This window comes from Protopterus annectens, chromosome 6.part0, assembly GCF_019279795.1.
Source record: "Protopterus annectens isolate FY-2018-M chromosome 6.part0, PAN1.0, whole genome shotgun sequence".
Lineage (NCBI taxonomy): Eukaryota > Metazoa > Chordata > Ceratodontiformes > Protopteridae > Protopterus > Protopterus annectens.
In genome coordinates, this window is record NC_056737.1 from 1,322,475,331 (window position 1) to 1,322,494,275 (window position 18,945).

General features: G+C 44.2%; 1 protein-coding gene across 1 annotated transcript in view; it reads left to right on the forward strand.

The window, feature by feature from the left end:
* RIF1 (replication timing regulatory factor 1) overlaps positions 1 to 18,945 on the forward strand; it is a gene marked incomplete in the record, with an annotated part of 1,305,990 nt that overhangs the window by 758,181 nt on the left and 528,864 nt on the right. Inside the window, 1 exon segment of the mRNA XM_044074885.1 lies at positions 1,304 to 1,584. Coding sequence (XP_043930820.1) covers positions 1,304 to 1,584 — 281 coding nt within the window.

Genomic DNA, 18,945 nt, shown 5'->3' on the forward strand with positions numbered 1-18,945 from the left:
TGTTAATGTCTTCTAGTAGGATGGTTTCCAGTCTTTCATTGGTCTGTGTCTAGGAGAGGATCTCTTCCAGGATTGTCAGTGTTGTTACCAGGTGGTACTTGCAGATCTCTGATGGCTAAAGATACGAGTGTTTAGTTTGAGGAGTGAGCTATAAAGATCAGTATTGCAGAAAGTGGGTTTAATGTTTTGGTAAGTTGAGAGATCTAAAACATTTTTGTAGAAAACTGCAACTCCACCTGCTTTGTGTTGGTCCTGTCTAGTCTGAGTATGTAATGTGGTGGGAGTATTTCTGTATCTTTGGTAATTGGCTTTAACCAGGTTTCTGGCTGTGAAGAAATCAGTGGAGTAGTGGACTGTGCAGGCGTGACATTTTGTGATTTTCTTAGACTTTCTTAGGTTACTGTATATCTTTTTAAATCCTAGATGGTTGGAGAGGTAGCCTTTTGCTGTTTTGGGATGTGTGGGGGCTGGCTGGGTGTGGGGTCGGGGTTAGATTAGTGAGTCCTATTAGCAATGTGGCTGTTGAGGAGCCACTTATATTTAGGCTTGAGTTTATTCATGATTTTGGATAATGGTGGAACATGTTCTGCTTGCTTATATTTCAGGCTGCTAATGTAATATTGAGTAGGCTGGAGGAAGTATGAGAGAGATGTGTTGTGGTGTTATGATTTGTGTTGTGCGGTGGGTGTTGGTAAGTAACAGTGGGATAGATACTCCTTTGGCTGTTTGAGAATGAGTATAGTTAGAAATGCTAGTGATTAAAAGATGAAGTAGGTACATGCTTGAGATTTAGGATGTATGGATACATGATAGTATATGGTGGGAGGAGTGTGGAGGGGTGCAATTATAGGTAGAGATTAATGGGATGGGTAAAGTAACATGATAGGTAGGTGTAGTGATAGGCAGGATTGATAGGTATACTGTTGTACGTCTTGTAGGTGTGCTTGTTCAGGTTCTGTGGAGGCTGAACTGGGCGGAGTGGGGCTAGTTGCACACACCTAGGTTTTTAGGCACAGTCCTTTATCACATGCATCTTTGTGGAGTGCATGCCATCCAGCACATAAGATTAGTAAGTGAATTATAGAATTGCTCGGAGGCAAGGGTCCTTAAGGAGAAGTTTTCAACTCTGCAACATCAAATGTTGCAGTGACTACAGCAGTAGGTACTTTTTTGCTTATATTTTTGCTGCCATGCTGGATTTATATCCAGTGACACAGTGACAGTATAAAAAAATGATATTGATATTCATAATTATTGTAAAAAGTTAATGCTAACATTTAAGTTTTTTTATTTTTTCCTTCAGCGCCACCAACTCCTACAACCAACTGGTCCAAGAAGAAGCAGGAGCCTTTGGGAAATTTGACTGCTTTACTAAAATTGCTGGTACGGTCTTTGAATGCTTTCCACATACTTGGTTCAAAGGACTCTATATCAGAAACACCAGTTTCTTCTATGGTTTCTGTTGGAAGTTCCATCTTGAGCATTATTCAGCATATCTTCAGTCATCTGTCATTGCCTTCTCTGATTCACGCTGTGCTAGATAACTTGACAACACCTTTGGCAGCATTCTTTGAGAAGTCCTCAGTAAGTAAAAGTGATTTACATTAGTTTAACTGACGTACCTTGTGCTTTGAGTAATTTACTTAATAGATGGAGTATTATTTCCAAATATTTTTTAGCTACATTAACTTTTTCCAGGCATCTGTAGTTCTAGTAGGTATCAATGTAATTGAATGTTTCTTTGGAATGGGATAAAATGAGACCGTCATTTATCTTCTGTCTAAGCTGAGAGGCAACACCTTAGAAGTGCAGCCCCACCTCCCAAATATTGCTGTGCAGAGTAATTATTTGAATATGAATCCAGTTGCCTATTTCAGGGATAGCTCTCTCAGCTTATTGAACTGTAGCATCAGGATAAATAAAGGCTAAATAAACAGTTTTGCTTAAAGGCCGTTTTGAGTGAGATGATTTTACTTTCTGAATATACTGCACCAAGTTGATTAAAAAAAGCTCAATTGTTATGAGGAGAGAAATGGGAAGAGGGAGTGGAAGTCTTGGAAGGAGAAGCAGGTAACTTAAGCACATCAATGAATTCTGCCGTAGATACTTTTGTATATTGAGAGAAACTAGGCCCTTAAATGTTGTGTTTTGTGTTAGCAAGCTTATTGTCTTGTGCTATGCAGTGTTAACCTCTTAGATGTGGCTGACTGCTCATAATTGATCTCCTTTTCATCCTATACTGGGCAGTAATTATAACATCGTAAGTATGGCTGGGTGAAAAGTTATCTCATTATCCAGGACAGTGGCCTGAACTGCTGATAATGAGTAACTTTTTGTCAATTGTTTTTGAAATCAGTAGGAGTCTAAAACAAAGTGTTACTTTCAAGACATGTGTGGGGTAATTTACTGTATAGCTTCCTGTTGGAATGAATGGGACCTGCATCCTGGAAGTGAAGTACCATGCTGTTTGTTAATATGGGGTACTTATTCCAGTGGCACAACATATTAACAGGACATGGCTAAAGCTGGTCCATATCCCTTACTTTGTGAGGTAAAGCACCCGAGATTAGTTGCTATATGCAGCCAATCTGTATGCTTATTTGGATGTCTACTAATTTGACTAGAGGCATCAGAAGGGACACACACCAATCATTAGAGACTCTTTTCTCTTGCAGCTATTTATAACATTACAGTTATTGTCAGGACACCAGATATATCTGTGGTAGTAGTAACAGTGTGCACAATGTCCACAGTATCAACATTTTCTGTCTTTTAGTCTAGAGAAGCAAATTGAATTGAGAGAAGTTTAAGAAATCACAGCAACCAGCTGAAACACGTTATTGTGGCTATTTCTTTATTGTGATTACACATCACAAGTGAGCAGCAGAAGTGACTGTTTTTGGTGGTGAGCATTCTGTGTGTGAAAGCAAATGACTTTATCACTGTTCAGCTATCAGCCAGTATGTCGGATTGTGGAGGGGGTGTATGTCTGACAGCAGTAAGTTAAGCAACAGTTAGTTCTTTCACTTGCATCAGAGGTGTATGTAGAATTTTTAAAAGAAAAAATAATAAACCAGAGAGATCTCAGAGATTATGACTTTGGGAGAGCCTTTAAGAAGTTTGCCAACCAGGATCATCAAGGAGGTAACAAAGTTACTTCTGGTAAGCGGAAAAGGCAAGTGAATGTTTCATTTGCTTCTTCTGAAGTGACAAGCAGTCCAGGGGAGTCGGAGGGTGAAGAGAATGCTTTTACCCACCATTGCCACAACCTAGACAACCAAATTATTGGAAAGACTGTTTTCATGGCCCTGGGAAGTACGGAGAGAATAACAGAAACTGAAAGGGAACGCTATGAAGGCAACAAGGATGGACAGATGTTCATAGTGTTTCACTATTGCAGTCATCACATTTGGGTTATCCATGACAGGGTAGCCCTCAGTCGGCCGAATACCAGAAACTTAGTATTTCTGCATCGGTTGCTGTCACTTGAAGACTGACGTCAGGTCATCAGGAGTATGAAGTAAGGCAGCCGACTCCATTGCATCAGTCTTTCTTGTCATGAAGCCCGAAGCAGAAGCAGTTTGCACGAGTGTCGGTTGGCCGCTTCCTGAGTTTTCATCTATCGATTCGAAGTTGAAGTCTTCTAAAGCTAAGTACACCATTGGGGATCCTTTTTTCTTGCACTAACCGATGTCAGAAAAAGTTAATTGTCTCGCCTGTGGAAAGCAAATACCACACCGAGACTTCCACTCTTACTGTGTGACTTGTTTAGGCCCAGATCATGACGTCCGCCGTTGTCGCTTCTGTGCTTTGTTCATTGCCAAAACTATCTGTCGTCTGGCCCTTATTGTAGCCAGATATTTTCGTTTACAATCCTCGAATTCCGATATGGTTTCAGTAAGTCATCCGACAGCAAATCTTCTGGAAAAAAATGTAAAGATAAAGACGAGACCGACCGCATAGGTCCAATCCTTCCGAAACACTTCCGTTAAGCTAGTCGTCAGTCCTCCAGTACTCAGTGAGGTGTTTTCGCAGCCCCTGATGCCCGCTTCAGTTGATTCGCAGGCTGCTACCAAGACTCTTTCAGAGTCTGGTATGCCGCAAAACTCTTCTTCGACTAAAGATCCTGCAGTTGTCTCTACCTTGGATGGGTCCGGAGCCGCTGAGTAGGCAGTGCCTTCCGAGGAAGTCCTTTGCACTACTGAATCTCGACAAAACCGACGTCGTCTTTCACGAGTACTGTTCTTTCAGAAACTGCAGAGTTTCTTAGGCCCAGGGTTCGAACCACACCCAAGAAACCGACAACCCACTCTGACGCCTACTTCCTTGCTTCAGTCTAAAATGCTTAAAATGGCGGAAGACCTTATCATGCTGATCAGGAGAAGCCAAGCTACCCCCTCCAAAAGGAAAAGAGATTTGTCCTCTGTAGTTTTGTCTGAACAAGAGTCAGAAGACTGATGCATCTGAGTATAAAGGCATGCAACCCCTTTCCACTTATAAGGATTCTGATCCAGAGGACTCCATCCCTTCAGCCTCTCCCCAAGAGGATTTTTCCTTTGGGGAAACCCTGCAAACTTTAAGGAAGCATTTCCAATGGGAGATTCAGGACTACCCTCAGTCTAAAGAGAGACTTGGGGAATTTCTAGATCTCCCACAACACAGACCCTTGGCCATCCCCCCAGTCCTGGATGGTTGTGTAGGATGTTTTCCTTGAATCCAGCTTGACTCCTGATGCCCTACCTCCTGCTTCCAGAAAACCAGACAGATACTGAGTCCCCGATATCTTTTTAAAAATCCAACAGCTGACCCTGAGGTCATTTCTCAAGGGCCAAAAGGGATTAAAGCAACTTCTGCCAAGAATCCCACCTCCTCATACAGGGATTCCCGAGCTTTGGACAGATGGGGTAAAAAAAAGTATACACCGCAGCTAATCTTGCTACCAGGGCACTAAATTGTCAGTTTCATATGCTGAAATTTCAGCAACATACCTTGGAACGCCTTAAACAAAAAATGTCTTCCTTTCCTGCTTGGGCAGTATCTAAAGAATTACAAGACTTAATGCTTTCTGCAAGTCAAGTAACTAAACACACTTTGCACTGTGGTTTTGATGCCCTAGACACTTCTTGCAGGGCAGCAGTCACTGGACCTGTCATTAGAAGACATGCATGGCTTAAGGAACAACCCCTGCCAGACCATGTCAAATCCAAATTGTTGGATGCCCCCTTGCACAAAGATTTATTTGGCACTAAGGCAGAAGAGGTCTTAAAGGTGGAAGAAAAAGCAAAATCTATGCAAAAATTTAAGGATTTATTACAGGTTCACCCCCTAGGTTCAGCAGGCATTGTCCCTCCAAGCACTGGTCCTTTCCTACTCTGAGTAAACCGGCCCAGCCTAGGCCCCATGGAAGCAGCCCCAGGGAATGCAGAGATCTAAGCAGTGGACTACCTCCACTTCAAAACCAGGAAATTCTAAGCCATCCCCTTATGGTAAGAACTCACAATGACTCACCTCCAGCACCCCACTGCCCACCTTCACTTACCCCTAGGAGGAAAACTCTCCTCTTTCACTCAAGCACCTGAGCCACCATTACCAGGACCAATGGGTTCTATGCATTGTGTCTCTACAAATTTTCCTGCCACACCCTCCCACCCCAACATGGTTCCTAGATCTACCACCAAATCAGTGGACAGAGGCTCAAAAGCAAATCCTTTCCCTGCTCTCTGTGACGGCAGTAGAGCATATTCCTGCAGAACAGATAGGCCAATGCTTTTACTCCAGACGTTTTCCTTGTGCCCAGAAAAGAGGGCACCTAGCACCCCATCCTCTATCCATTCTAAGCACCTTCCTGGTGATCCCAAAATTCAAAATGCTCACCCTCTATCAGCTGCTACCCATGCTCTCTAAGGACACTTGGCTGACCACCCTAGATCTAAAAGAGACCTACCTCCACATTCCTGTCGGGGAATCATGCAGGAAATACTTCCGCTTCAGGGCAGGATCTCAACACTTTCAGTTCTCTGCGCTTCCCTTTGGCTTATCTACTGCTCCCAGAGTTTTCACAAAATGTCTGGCTCTGGCCATTACCTTTTGCAAACAAAGAAATATTAAAATTTACCCATACTTAGACAACTGCCTTATTCAGGCAGACAGCCAGGAAAAGTGCTCAAGCATCTGGCCTTTGTAAAGACCCTACTAATCTCCCTGGGGTACACAATCAGTGAAAAGAAATCCAAATAGGTGCCCACCCAAAAGATAATCTTCCTGGCAGAGAGTCTGGACACAGCATCCCAGATGGCACACCTTACACCAGAGAAACAAATTTTTCTGACAGCCTACTTCTCTCAACTACCCACCAGACACCAGCTATCTGCAAGGAAGATCCTGCAAGCTCTGGGGCTCATGGCATCTTGCATACTACTCATTCCATATGCCAGACTGCATAAGAGGAAACTTCAGTGGTACCTAAAGAGCCTTGGGTGTCAACACTCTCAAGACCTGGAAACTCTTCTACCTATAATTCCTTGCCTCAGAAAGGATTTTCTTTGGTGGACAACAGCATGCTCCCACAACAAGGGACTGCCCTTCTCCCCACCTCCCAGACTCTCACCACAGGCTCATCGGACTATGCTTGGGGTGCACACCTGGACGGCAGATGCATACAGGGCCATTGGAGCCCACAGCAAATCCCTCTGCACACCAGTCAAAAAGAGATGGCTGTGCAGCACACCTTGATAGCTTTTAAACCCCTTCTCTCTCCAGGGGTTCTCCTGATCAAAAGAGAGAACACCACTGTGATGTGGTACATCAACAAGCAAGGAGGGACTCACTCCTACCCTCTCTGCAGGCTGACCATGACCCTTTGGCTCACAGCCTCTTCCATGCAACTACACCTGTTAGCACAATACCTACCAGGCTCTCTCAACCCTCTGGCAGACCAATTAAGCAAAATCTTCTGGACCAACATGAGTGGCAACTCAACGGAAGTACCTTCACCCTAATAACTCAGAAATGGGGAACCCCAAAGGTCGACCTCTTTGCCTCCCACACCAATCATCAGCTCAGCAAATTCTGCACGAGGGAGCATCACTGCATGGCTTGGAAAATGGATGCCCTGTCCTTCCCCTGGGTCAGTCTATCAGTCTATGCCTTTCCTCCCCTACCTTTCATCCCCAGGGTACTGCTCAAAATAAGGGAGGAAAAACCAAGAACCATTCTCATATCTCCAGACTGGCCCCGACAGCACTGGTACCCCTTGCTGCACAGCCTGTCCCCGCTGCCTCCTTGGCATCTTCCTCAGATTCCAAACCTCCTGACCCAGAGGGAAGGGGAATTCATGCATCCCCAATTTCAGACACTAAATTTGGCAGCTTGGCTTATCCCCTAACCATTCTACCATCCTCAGTAAACAGGATGTTCATAGTGTTTCACTGTTGCAGTCATTACAATAGAGTTATCCTGCTGGCAGGCTACCCGCAGTCGGCCTGAATTCCAAAGTCTAGGTCCGACTTCGGTTGCTGTCGCCTCCTCCCTGACGTCAGTGCGCCACTGTTATAAAAGATGCAGCCGACGCCATTTTCTTTAGTCTTTCTTGCCGCGCGGTGCCCGAAGCAAAAGCAGTTCACAAGTGCTGGTCGGCCGACTCCTGAGATTTTCAAATTCAAATTTCAGATCCGAAGTCTTCATTAAAGCTAAGTACCCTGTTGGAGAAACTTAAACTTTTTTCTTGCTCCAGACCGATGTCAGAAAAAGTTAATTGTCTTTCTTGTGGGAAGCAAATACCTCATAAGGATTTTCATTCTTACTGTATTCCTTGCCTAGGCCCTGACCATAACGTTGCTAGTTGTCGGTTTTGTGCTAGATTTAACCAACGCACTATTAAACGTCGGTACGATTTTGCATTTCATTACTTTGGCAGAAGATTCAATTATATAATGCCTTTGGAACAGCTAACTACCGGAGTTCATAAAAAGAAGAAAAAGAAAAGGACAGTCATCCGAGGGCCAAACCCGACGACGAGGCTTCCGCTAGGCCAGTCACCTCTTCTCAGTAAGGCGCTTTTGCAGCCCCTGATGCCCGCTACCTCAGAGCCACAGGCCGCTTCCATCTCCCACGTGGAGCTGACTAGGCCGCTGGAAACTCAAGGTATTGGACACTCGGAAACTATTCCCTCAGATGGGTCCGGAGCCGCTGAGCAGGCATCGGCTTCTGAGGGTGTTTTCAGGCCTACACAGTTATATGTGAAACCTACTTCAGCTTCAAAGACTAAAGCAGCTCTAAAGACAAAGAAACAAGTGCAGCATTCTGGACAGGCCTCCATGCCTAAAAAACAAATGCTTAAAAGGGCCGAAGACCTAATTACTTTGATCAGGGGTTCCCATCCCCCTCCTGATAAGAGGACTATGCAAGATATAGAATATGAATCTTCAGATCAGGTTTCCATTTCCTCTGATTCCTCTTCTGAACAGGAATACTCTTCCTCCCTATGAGGATTCTGATGCTGAAGAATCTATCCCTTCAGCCTCTCCTCCTGAGGATTATTCTATTGGGGAGACGCTGCATACTATGAGGGAGCATTTCCACTGGGAGAGCCAAGATTACTCAGAATCCAAGAAAAGGCTCAGAGACTTCCTTTTATTACCTCAGCACAGGCCCCTTGCTATCCCTCCTGTTTTAGACATTGTAGATAATGTATTCTCAGAGTCTGGTCTGTCTCCAGACTCTTTACCTCCAGCTCCTGTTAAGCCAGACAGATACTACAGGGTTCCTGATTCACATAAATTTCTTTATAAAAAACCTGCTGCTGACCCAGAAACTATCTCTCAGGGTCCCAAAGGGGTCAAGGCTTCCACTGCAAAAAACCCCTATCCCCTCTGATAGGGATTCTAGGGCCCTGGACAGATGGGGGAAAAAGATTTATACTTCTGCTACCTTGGCTGTAAGAGCTTTAAATTGGCAGTTTCATATGCTTAAATATCAGCAATATCTTATGTCACTACTTAAACAGAAAATGTTGACAAATTCAGAATGTGCAGAAAACAAGGAAATGCAGGATTTATTGCATGTAGCTGAACAAGTAGGAAAGCATACTTTGCAATGTGGTTTTGATTCTGTAGAGGCCTCCTGCAGGGCTGCTGTTACAGGTTCTGTCATTAGGAGACATGCTTGGTTAAAAGAACAGAATCTGCCTGATCATGTTAAAGCAAAAGCATTAGATGCTCCATTGCAGCATGATACTTTGGTGTTAAAGCAGAAGAGGTGTTGGAAGAAAACTGAGGATAAAGCTTAATCTATGCAAACAGTCAAGGATTTCTTGCAGGTGCAGCCTCCCAGATTTAGCAGGAACTGGCCTACAAAAAATTGGTCCTTTCCAGTGTCAGACAGGCCACAAAGAGGCAGATACAGATGCCCCAGAGGCAGATCGCAACCCCAAGGCTCATACAGGCCTAAACAATGGGGTGCTTCTACCTCCATAAGCGGAGAGGAAAAATCACAGCCATACAGGTAAGTCTCAATGACTTCTCTCTGCCAGCACCAAGCATTTATCTTCTGTCAGCCCCTTTGGGGGGGGAAACTAGCACTTTTTTCACAAAATTGGCATGTGATTACCCAGGACAAATGGGTCTTAAATATCGTATCACAAGGCTACAAGTTCCACTTTAACACCCTGCCAAGGCCAAACGGTATGCCAGACCTGCCACGCAATCAGTGGGCAGAGGCACAAAAACAAGTTTCATCCCTCATGGATATGAGAGCCATTCAGCTAGTACCACAGCAAGAGCAGGAACTAGGATTCTACTCAGTGCTATTCTTGGTGCCCAGAAAGGACAAAGCCTGGAGACCAATACTGGACCAGTCTATCCTAAACACATTCCTGGATAATCCAAAATTAAAAATGTTAACTCTGCAGCAGCTTCTGCCCATGCTGGGCAAGAAGGCTTGGCTTGTGACTTTAGACCTAAAAGAGGAATGCCGGCATTTCCCAATCAGGCAATCATGCAGAAGATACCTCAGATTTATAGCTGGCTCAATGCACTACCAGTTCTCTGCACTGCCCTTTGGCTTATCTACTGTGCCCAGGGGCTTCACAAAATGCCTGGCACCAGTGATTGTATTTTGCAGATAAAGAGGAATACAAATATATGATTACTTGGACGACTGCCTTATTCAAGCAGAGAACAAGGACATTCTACTACAGCATCTGGCGTTTGTAAAAAGATTACTAACAGGTCTAGGGTACACAGTAAACGAAAAGAAATCAAAGCTCGTACCCTCTCAAGAGATAATATTCCTGGGTGCAAGCTTAAATACAGCTGCCCAGATGGCTTATCTCATGCCAGACAAACAGACAACTGACTACTTATTTCAAAATGTTGGCAACAAAGAGCCAGTTATCTGCAAGAGAAATTCTGTAGGCTTTGGGCTTCATGGCATCCTGCATTCTACTAATTCCATATGCAAGACTGCAAATGAGGAAACTTCAATGATACCTAAAAAGTGTTTGGACTCAACATGGCCACAGCCTGGAAACAATAATTACCCTCATTCCCTGCCTGCAACAGGAGTTTCGATGGTGGGCAAAAGCCTGTCACTACAACACGGGACAGCCATTCACATTACCCACAGCCAGGCAGACATTGACAACAGATGCATCAGATTATGCCTGGGGGCCCATATGGCAGGAAGATGTATTCAGGGCACTTGGTCCGCAAGTCAGATGCATCTACATATCAATCAAAAAGAGAGATGCTAACTGTTCAGAATGCCCTGACAGCATTCAAGGATCTACTTCATCCAGGGCAACTACTGATAAGGACGGACAATACTACAGTCATGTGGTACATAAACAAGCAGGGAGGCACACATTCCTACCCCTTCTGCAGACTAGCCATGAACTTGAGACACAGCATGGACTTACCAAGTACATCTGCAAGCCCAATTCCTGCCAGGAAGGACAAATACCCTGGCAAACGAACTAAGCAGAAACCTAATGGATCCCCACGAGTGGAAATTGGATCCACAAGTCTTCAGCATGATAACAAGGAACTGGGGATGCCCGGACATAGACCTATTTGCCTCCCCTCATAACTACCAAATACAGAGATTCTGCACAAGGACTTATCACAAGCAAGCATGGAAAGTGGATGCTCCATCTTTCAGCTGGAAAAACCCAAAAGTATATGCTTTTCCTCCTCTGCCTCTCCTCCCCAAGGTACTCCTCAAAGTCAGACGAGAGACCAAAAATGATACTGATTGCCCCAGACTGGCCCCGCCAGCATTGGTACCCAATCCTAAAGAGCTTGACTCAATACCCAGCTTGGACATTACCTCACATTCCTCACTTATTGACCCAACAAGACAGTCAGATACTGCACAGCCAACTCAGGACCTTAAATCTGGCAGCATGGCGGATAATGTAGCCAGTCAAGACACACCTCTCTCTAAAGCAGTGATGGCTGTTATTTTGGAGGCCAGGAGGCCTAGCACCAGAAAATCTTATGCAGAAAAATGGAAGAGATTCTGCGCTTGGAACCAGGCACAAGGTTTTAACACGATTGTTCCAAATATTCCTCAGATTTTGTCATACCTAACTGAGATGCTTCATAAAGGCCTTTCCTTTTTATCAATTAAAATTCATGCCTCTGCCATTTCAGCTCATTACAATACAGAACCACCTATTTTTTCTCATCCATTACTAAGGCAGTTCCTCAGAGGGGCCAAAAACATAAGACCTCCAAGGAGAGCAGCAGTTACCTGCATTGGCCCTCAACTATGTCTTGGAAAAACTCACACTGCCTCCGTTTGAGCCAGCCTCTACAGCTGATATAAAATTCTTATCCTGTAAAACAGCTTTGCTCCTAGCAATAACCTCCGCTAGACGAGTCTTAGAGTTACAGGCACTCATGGCTGTGGAACCTTTTATCATTTTCCATCGTGACGGGGTTTCTCTGCGGACAAACCCTACATTTATGCCTAAGGTAGTGTCCAGTGTGGCCCTTAACCAAACAATCCATTTGCCTACCTTTTATCCAAACCCTCAGAATAAGGGTGAGAGAATTCTGCATTCTTTGGACATTCACAGGCAGCTACGCTTCTACTTGGACAGAACCAAAGCTTTCAGAAAGACTGAACAACTTCTAGTTGCAGAACCAAAGCTTTCAGAAAGACTGAACAACTTCTAGTTGCATATGCTGCAGGATCACAAGGAAAGCCTATCTCAAAGCAGACTATTTCAAAGTGGATAGGCCACTGCATTCGCTTCTGCTATTCACAACATGGCAAATCAGTGCCTAAGGGCATTAGGCCACATTCCACCAGAGCAGCAGCCACTTCAGCCTTCCTCAGAGGAGTACCAACCAAAGGCATCTTAGAGGCGGCAGCTTGGAGTTCAGTGCATACTTTTACAAAGCACCATCACTTACCTCTCTACTCTAAATCCAGGGCAGGCTTTGCCACTGCAGTTCTGCAGGGTCTGATAGCCTCTCCTAATCCTATTTAACACCAGCCTCCCCACCTTCGCTTTGGGATTCAAACCAATTGTAATTACTGCAACAGTGAAACACGAACATAGTACAGTTGTGTACCTACCATAAATGTAGATGTTCGAGTGTATTCACTGTTGCAGTCCAGGTTACCCTCCCACCATCCTCCTTTTCCTTTGCTGGGACTTATCTGTACTTCTCTATTCTATACAACCTATGTGGTGTATTTGCTTGTAGATGAAGGAAAAGTTGTTTGTGCATGCATGCTTATTGGCATAATTTAGCCTACCATTTTAGGGGCACCTGACATCTGGGGTAAGAAAAACTGAAGAAAATGGCATCAGCTGCATCTTTTATACCCCTGGCACACTGACGTCAGGGAGGAGGCGACAGCAACCGACGCCGGACCTAGAATTTGGAATTCAGGCCGACTGTGGGTAGCCTGCCAGCAGGATAACCCTATTGTAATGACTGCAACAGTGAATACACTCTAACATCTACATTTATGGTAGGTACACAACTGTACTTTCTGGATGGCCAGATGTCCTAGCACCAGAAAGTCTTATGCAGATAAATGGAAAAGGTTCTGCACCTGGATCCAAGCTAAGGGAGCCAGTAAAGCACAGCCATCCATCCCTCTCATCCTAGATTACTTTACTGACTTACTACACAGTGGCCTCTTTCTCTATAAAAATTCATGCCTCTGATATTTCTGCTCATTTTCCCACTGAGCAGCCCCTTTTCTCACACCCTTTGATCAAACAGTTCTTCAGAGGGGCTAGCAATGTGAGCCCCCCAGAAGGGCACCAACACCAGCTTGGGACCTTAACTTTGTCTTAGAAAAGCTCACCCTGCCCCCTTTCGAACCAGCTTCTTCTGCAGAGTTACAGTTTCTCTCCTGGAAGACAGCATTCCTTCTGGCCATTACTTCAGCCAGAAGGGTCTCTGAGCTGCAGGCACTCACGGCTGTGGAACCCTTCATCTTCCATGCAGACAGGGTATCCCTCGGAACTAACCCATCCTTCATGCCCAAGGTGGTGTCCAGTGTGGCTCTCAACCAATCCATTTATTTGCCCACCTTCTTTCCTAATCCCCAGAACAAGGGAAAAGGATTCTTCACTCTCTAGATGTGCACAGACAGTTCAGATTCTATCTAGACAGGACTAAATCCTTCAGAAAGTCTGATCAATTGCTGGTTAGCTTTGCTACAGGGGCAGAAGGCAAAGCCATCTCCAGGCAAACCATTTCCAAATGGATAGCACACTGCATCCATTTCTGCTACAAGCAACATGGAAGGCCTCCCCCCAAGGGGTTTAGGACACACTCCACCAGAACAGCCTCCACCTCTGCAGCTTTCCTCAGAGGAGTCCCCACCAAGGACATCCTGGAGGCTGCCACCTGGACATCTGTTCACACTTTTACCAAGCATTACCACCTGCCTCCCTTCTCCAAATCCAGGGCAGGGTTTGTCTCTTCAGTCTTGCAGGGCATCCTAGCCAGCCCCTAGCTTCTTGGACTGCCTCCACCCATTTCCTCAGCTTTGGGAATGTATCCAAATGTGCTGACCAACAGTGAAACACGAAGAACATAGTACAGTTGTGTACACTTACTTAAATGTAGATGTTAGAGTGTATTCACTGTTGCAGTCCTGGTTTCCCTCCCTCCATCCCCCTTTATTCTCTTATTCTTTTTGTTGCCTTTCTTCCTTGTTCTCCTTTCCTTACAAGGGAAATATTTGTATTTATTTTGCACTGGTGGGGTTCCTCCACCAGAACCTGGGGGGGCTCCTGATAGGTTAGGGCAAGAAAAACTGATGTAATGGCGATGGCTGCCTTACTTTATACTCCTGACGTCAGTCCTCAAGTGACAGCAACCAACGCAGAAATACTAAGTCTCTGGTATTCAGGCCGGCCGAGGGCTACCCTGGCAGGGATAACCCAAATGTGATGACTGCAACAGTGAATACACTCAAACATGTACATTTATGGTAAGTGTACACAACTGTGCTTTTTCCCCATATATAACAGTAAAAAAGAAAGTGTTTGCTGTTTTAATTAAACAAACTGATGTAAACGATTCTGATAATTTGATTGTGAATTTATCAGGTGTTCACCTTACTTATGCTGAGCTGTCGGTTTTATCTAATACGTTTGAAGAGGAGGAAGATGTGATATATTTTTTTTCTTGTAATTCTTCTTTTCAATCTTTGGATAATGTAAATGCTTACTGTTAGACACTTCAGCAGTTCCATGTAAGAGCAAGTTTATTTCCCCCTTTTCACATGAAGCTATACAGCAGTTTTCCGTAATGGTTAATTATGCTTTGGAAGTTAAATTACAGAATTTTTTTAGCGAAAAAGATAAAGCATGTTAACAGTTTAACTAAAAATGAATGGAAGTCATTGCAAAATTTAAGTAAAAGACAGGATATAGTTATTAAACCATCGGATAAGGGTCAGAGGATTGTGGTTCTGCACTTTACACAGTATTTGAAGATGTGCATGGACCACCTATCTGATGTGTGTTTATAAAATAGTGGGTGAGAAGGAATACTATAAGGTTATTGACAGTTTTAAGGAATTAGACAAAGGATGTAGGTTAGGTTACCTCACGAAACAAGATGTTGAGGTAAAATTTAAAACAGAAGGTAGCTCTTTAGCTAACTTATACTGTTTGCCTAAAATTCATAAGTTTGGATGTTCTTCGTGTTTCACTGTTGCAGTCATTACATTTGGGTAATCTGCTTGCAGGTTGCCCTCAGTCGGCCTGATTAACAAAGTCTTGGGTCCTGCGTCGGTTGCTGTTCCTTCCATGACGTCCGGTCATCAGGGGTATAAAACATGCAGCCGATGCCATTACATCAGTCTTTCTTGCGGTGCCAGAAGCAGAAGCAGTTCGCAAGTGCCAGCCGGCCAACTCCTGAAATTTCCGTTTTCGAGTTTCAGAACCGAAGTCTTCAGCTTAAAGCTAAGTACCCCGTTGGGGAAGCTTTTTTTTGCTCCTTACTGATGTCAGTAAAAGTTAATAATTGCATTACTTGTGGAAAGAAAATACTTCATAAAGATTTTCATTCATACTGTATTCCTTGCCTAGGCCCTGACCACGACATACCTTGCTGTTGGTTTTGTGCTTTCTTTAATCGGCGCACTATCTGTCGTCAGTATATTTTTGCCACTAAATATTTCGGTTCTCTGTTTAATTATCCAGAAATGTCGGTTATCCATCCGACTACCGGGTTTCTGAAAAAACGCAAAGATGGACAGACAGGCCGCCAAGGTCCAAAACTGGCCGACGCTTCTAAGCCAGTCGCCAGTTCTCTGGTACTCATTGAGTCGCTTTCGCAGCCCCTTATACCCCCTACTTCTGATTCGCAGGCCTCTACTGAGACGCATTCGGAGTCCGGTATGCCGCGAGATACTTCAACTATGGAACCCGCGGATGTGTCTACCTTGGATGGGTCAGGAGCCGCTGTGCAGGCACTGGCTTCTGAGGGTGTATTCAGGCTTACAGACTTCTATATTAAATCGACACCTCCTTCATTACTAAGGCCTTAATCTCGATCCATGTCTAAAAAACCGATGCCCAGGCCACATGTTCAGGCCCCTATGCCTAAAAAGCAAATGATAAAAATGGCTGAAGATCTAATAACTCTAATCAGGGGTAGTCAAACCCCCCCAAGCGGACTAGGGCTGAGCTTGATTATGAATCTTCTGATCAGGGTTCTCTTTCTTCTGATGACCTGGATTTGTCCTTACCTACTTATGAGGATTCTGATGTAGAGGATTCTATTCCCTCTGCTTCCCCTCCTGAGGATTTTTCTTTTGGGGAATCTTTACATTAAGGGAGCATTTTCACTGGGAAAGCCAGGAATTTTCTGATTCAAAAAAGAGGCTTAGGGATTTCCTTCTACCTCAGCATAGACCTTTGGCTATACCTCTTGTACTAGACATTGCTGATGATTTCTCGGAATCCAGTTTGTCCCCTAATTTATTTATTTAAATTTGTTGACCGGGAGTGTCCGACTGGACGTGGGTCCATTTTCAGCGGATGCCCGGGGAGAAAAGCTCCACAGTACAATAAACAGACAGTAGTTACATTGGATTACATAGCGATTAACAATTTAACATAGAAATTACTTACAACATATTTACAGATGAAGAACATAGTACGTCAGTAGACCACTAGAATCTGTATCTGTGAAGTACATAACGGGCATTAACAAATGTAACAATGAGAAGTTCCTGCTGTATAATAAGTACTAGGCTTATGAGCATCTGAGCTTGCTATAATCAAGGTAGTTAGTGGAGTGGAAAGAAAGGTAGTAGTTGGATGGGGTGGATGATATTAGAGTGGGAGTTGCAAGGGCATAGCCAGCATGTTTTTAGGTGCGCTTTTAATAAAGGTTTGAAGTTGGTGCATGATGGTACGGAGGTAATTGTGGGTGGGAGTGAGTTCCATAATTTGGCTGTGGCGCAAGAGAATAGTGCTTCACCAGCAGAGTTATTGGCTTTAGTGATCTGCAAGTGATTTTTGTTGCTGGATCTTAGTGGTCTGGTGGTGCGATAGGGTTGGTGTAGATTCTGGAGGGATGGGACATTTAGTAGATGGTTTACTAGTTTGTGGGCGAGTGAGAGTTGCTACCACTGAAGGAGGTGAGGGAGTTCAAGCCAGCCCAGTTCAGCAAGTGAGAGACAGTGGTGACTACGGTAGGATGCCCCTGTGGCGAATTTGGCGATTTTGTTGTAGCAGGTCTCTAGCTTGTTTAGATCACATTGCCTTAGGTTGGTATATACTGGAGAGGCAATAAAGTAGGGTGGAGATAAGGTGGGAATTTGCTATTGAAATCTTTGCTGCTTTGGTGAGAAATTGTTTATTTCTGTGTAATGCTCCTATTTTTTTGTGGACTTTTTTTATGGTCATGGATATGTGAATGTCAAATTTTAGTTTGTCTATTTCCACTCCTAGCAATTTGGTGTGTTCAGTTGGGTATATAGTGGTGTTGTCTTTTGCTGTGATGTTAAAATGAGAGTTGTTTTGAGTATGTTTGGTGGGTTGGAAGATGAGTAGTTTAGTTTTGTTTGGGTTGAGTATTAATTGGGCATCGGATAACCATGTTTCAACAGAGGAAAAGGCTTCCTGTGTGACTTTTTGCAGTTTGGGTAGGGACTGGGCTGAGCAGATGGTCGAGTCGTCTGCGTATTGGATGAGTGTGCCATGTTTGGTGGCAGAGGCTAGATTATTGGTGTAAACAGAGAAGAGTAGGGGTCCAAGGATGGGTCCTTGGAGAACCCCTATGGAGACAGGTAGTTGGGGAGATGTGTCATTCTGCCATACAACGGATTGTTGGCAGTCAGACAGGTAACTCTGAAACCAGTTGGTGACTGATTGTGAGAAGGATAGGTTATTGAGGACAGAGATAAGTTGTTTGTGTGGGACCATGTCAAATGCTTTAGATAGGTCTAGGAAAGTAGCAGAGGAGAGAGAGACATTGTTTTTATGCTGAAGGATAGTGTTAGTAAAGGAGAGTAAGGCAGTGGTGGTGCTATGGTTTGGTCGGAAACCATGCTGAGTACTGGAAAGGAGGTTGTTAGTAAGGAGGTAGTCTGAGACCTGAAAGTGTATGCATCTCTCTAGTATTTTGGAGAGTGGAGAGAGAATAGCTATGGGGCGCGGTAATTGGTTAGTTCTGCAGAGGGTCCGCCTTTGTGAAGGGGAATTATATGTGAGACTTTCCACAATGTGGGAACGTAACTTTCTGACAGAGATCGGTTAATCAAGATGGATACTGGGTAGGCCAGAGCATCAGCTGCGATTTGTAGGTATTCACTTGGGAGGTTGTCTGCTGCTAATTTGGTGGGTTTAATTTTAGTTAAGAGTTTTTTTTATGTTGGAGGTAGGTATAGGAGAAAAAGAGAAGGCAGTGGGGAGATTACTAGTTGAAGGTGTGTGTTGGAGGGGAGGGGGGTTGTGTTTAGCTAGTGATAGTATGGTTTGGGTGAACTGTGTGTTGAATGAGGTAGCAATATTTTCTGAGGAGTGAGGGATGTTAGGAGGAGGGGTACTGACTTTACCTGGGTGGAGGATGGAGTTTTTGGAGGACCGGAATTGTTTGGGGCTGTGTTGTGAGGAGTCTAGGGCAGACTGTGGTAGTATTGGAATTTGTCCTGTTTTATTAGCTTTTTGACTCTATTGCGTAGTTCTAGGAATTTCTGTCTAGCTGATGGGGTTTTGGTTTTGCACCAGTGCTCCCAGGCTTTATCCCTGTTTTTCATTTCTGACTTAGTGGTTTTCTGTAGCCATGGGGAGGGTTGTGCCTTGGTTCTGGAAAATCTTATGGGGGCATGGTAATTAAGGATGTTCAGGAAGGTAGTATTAAAAAATTCAACTGCGTCATCTAGACTGAGGTACTTTAGAGCATGCCAGTTACATTCTTTGAGGGATGAGATGAATGTGAGTGGATTAAAGTT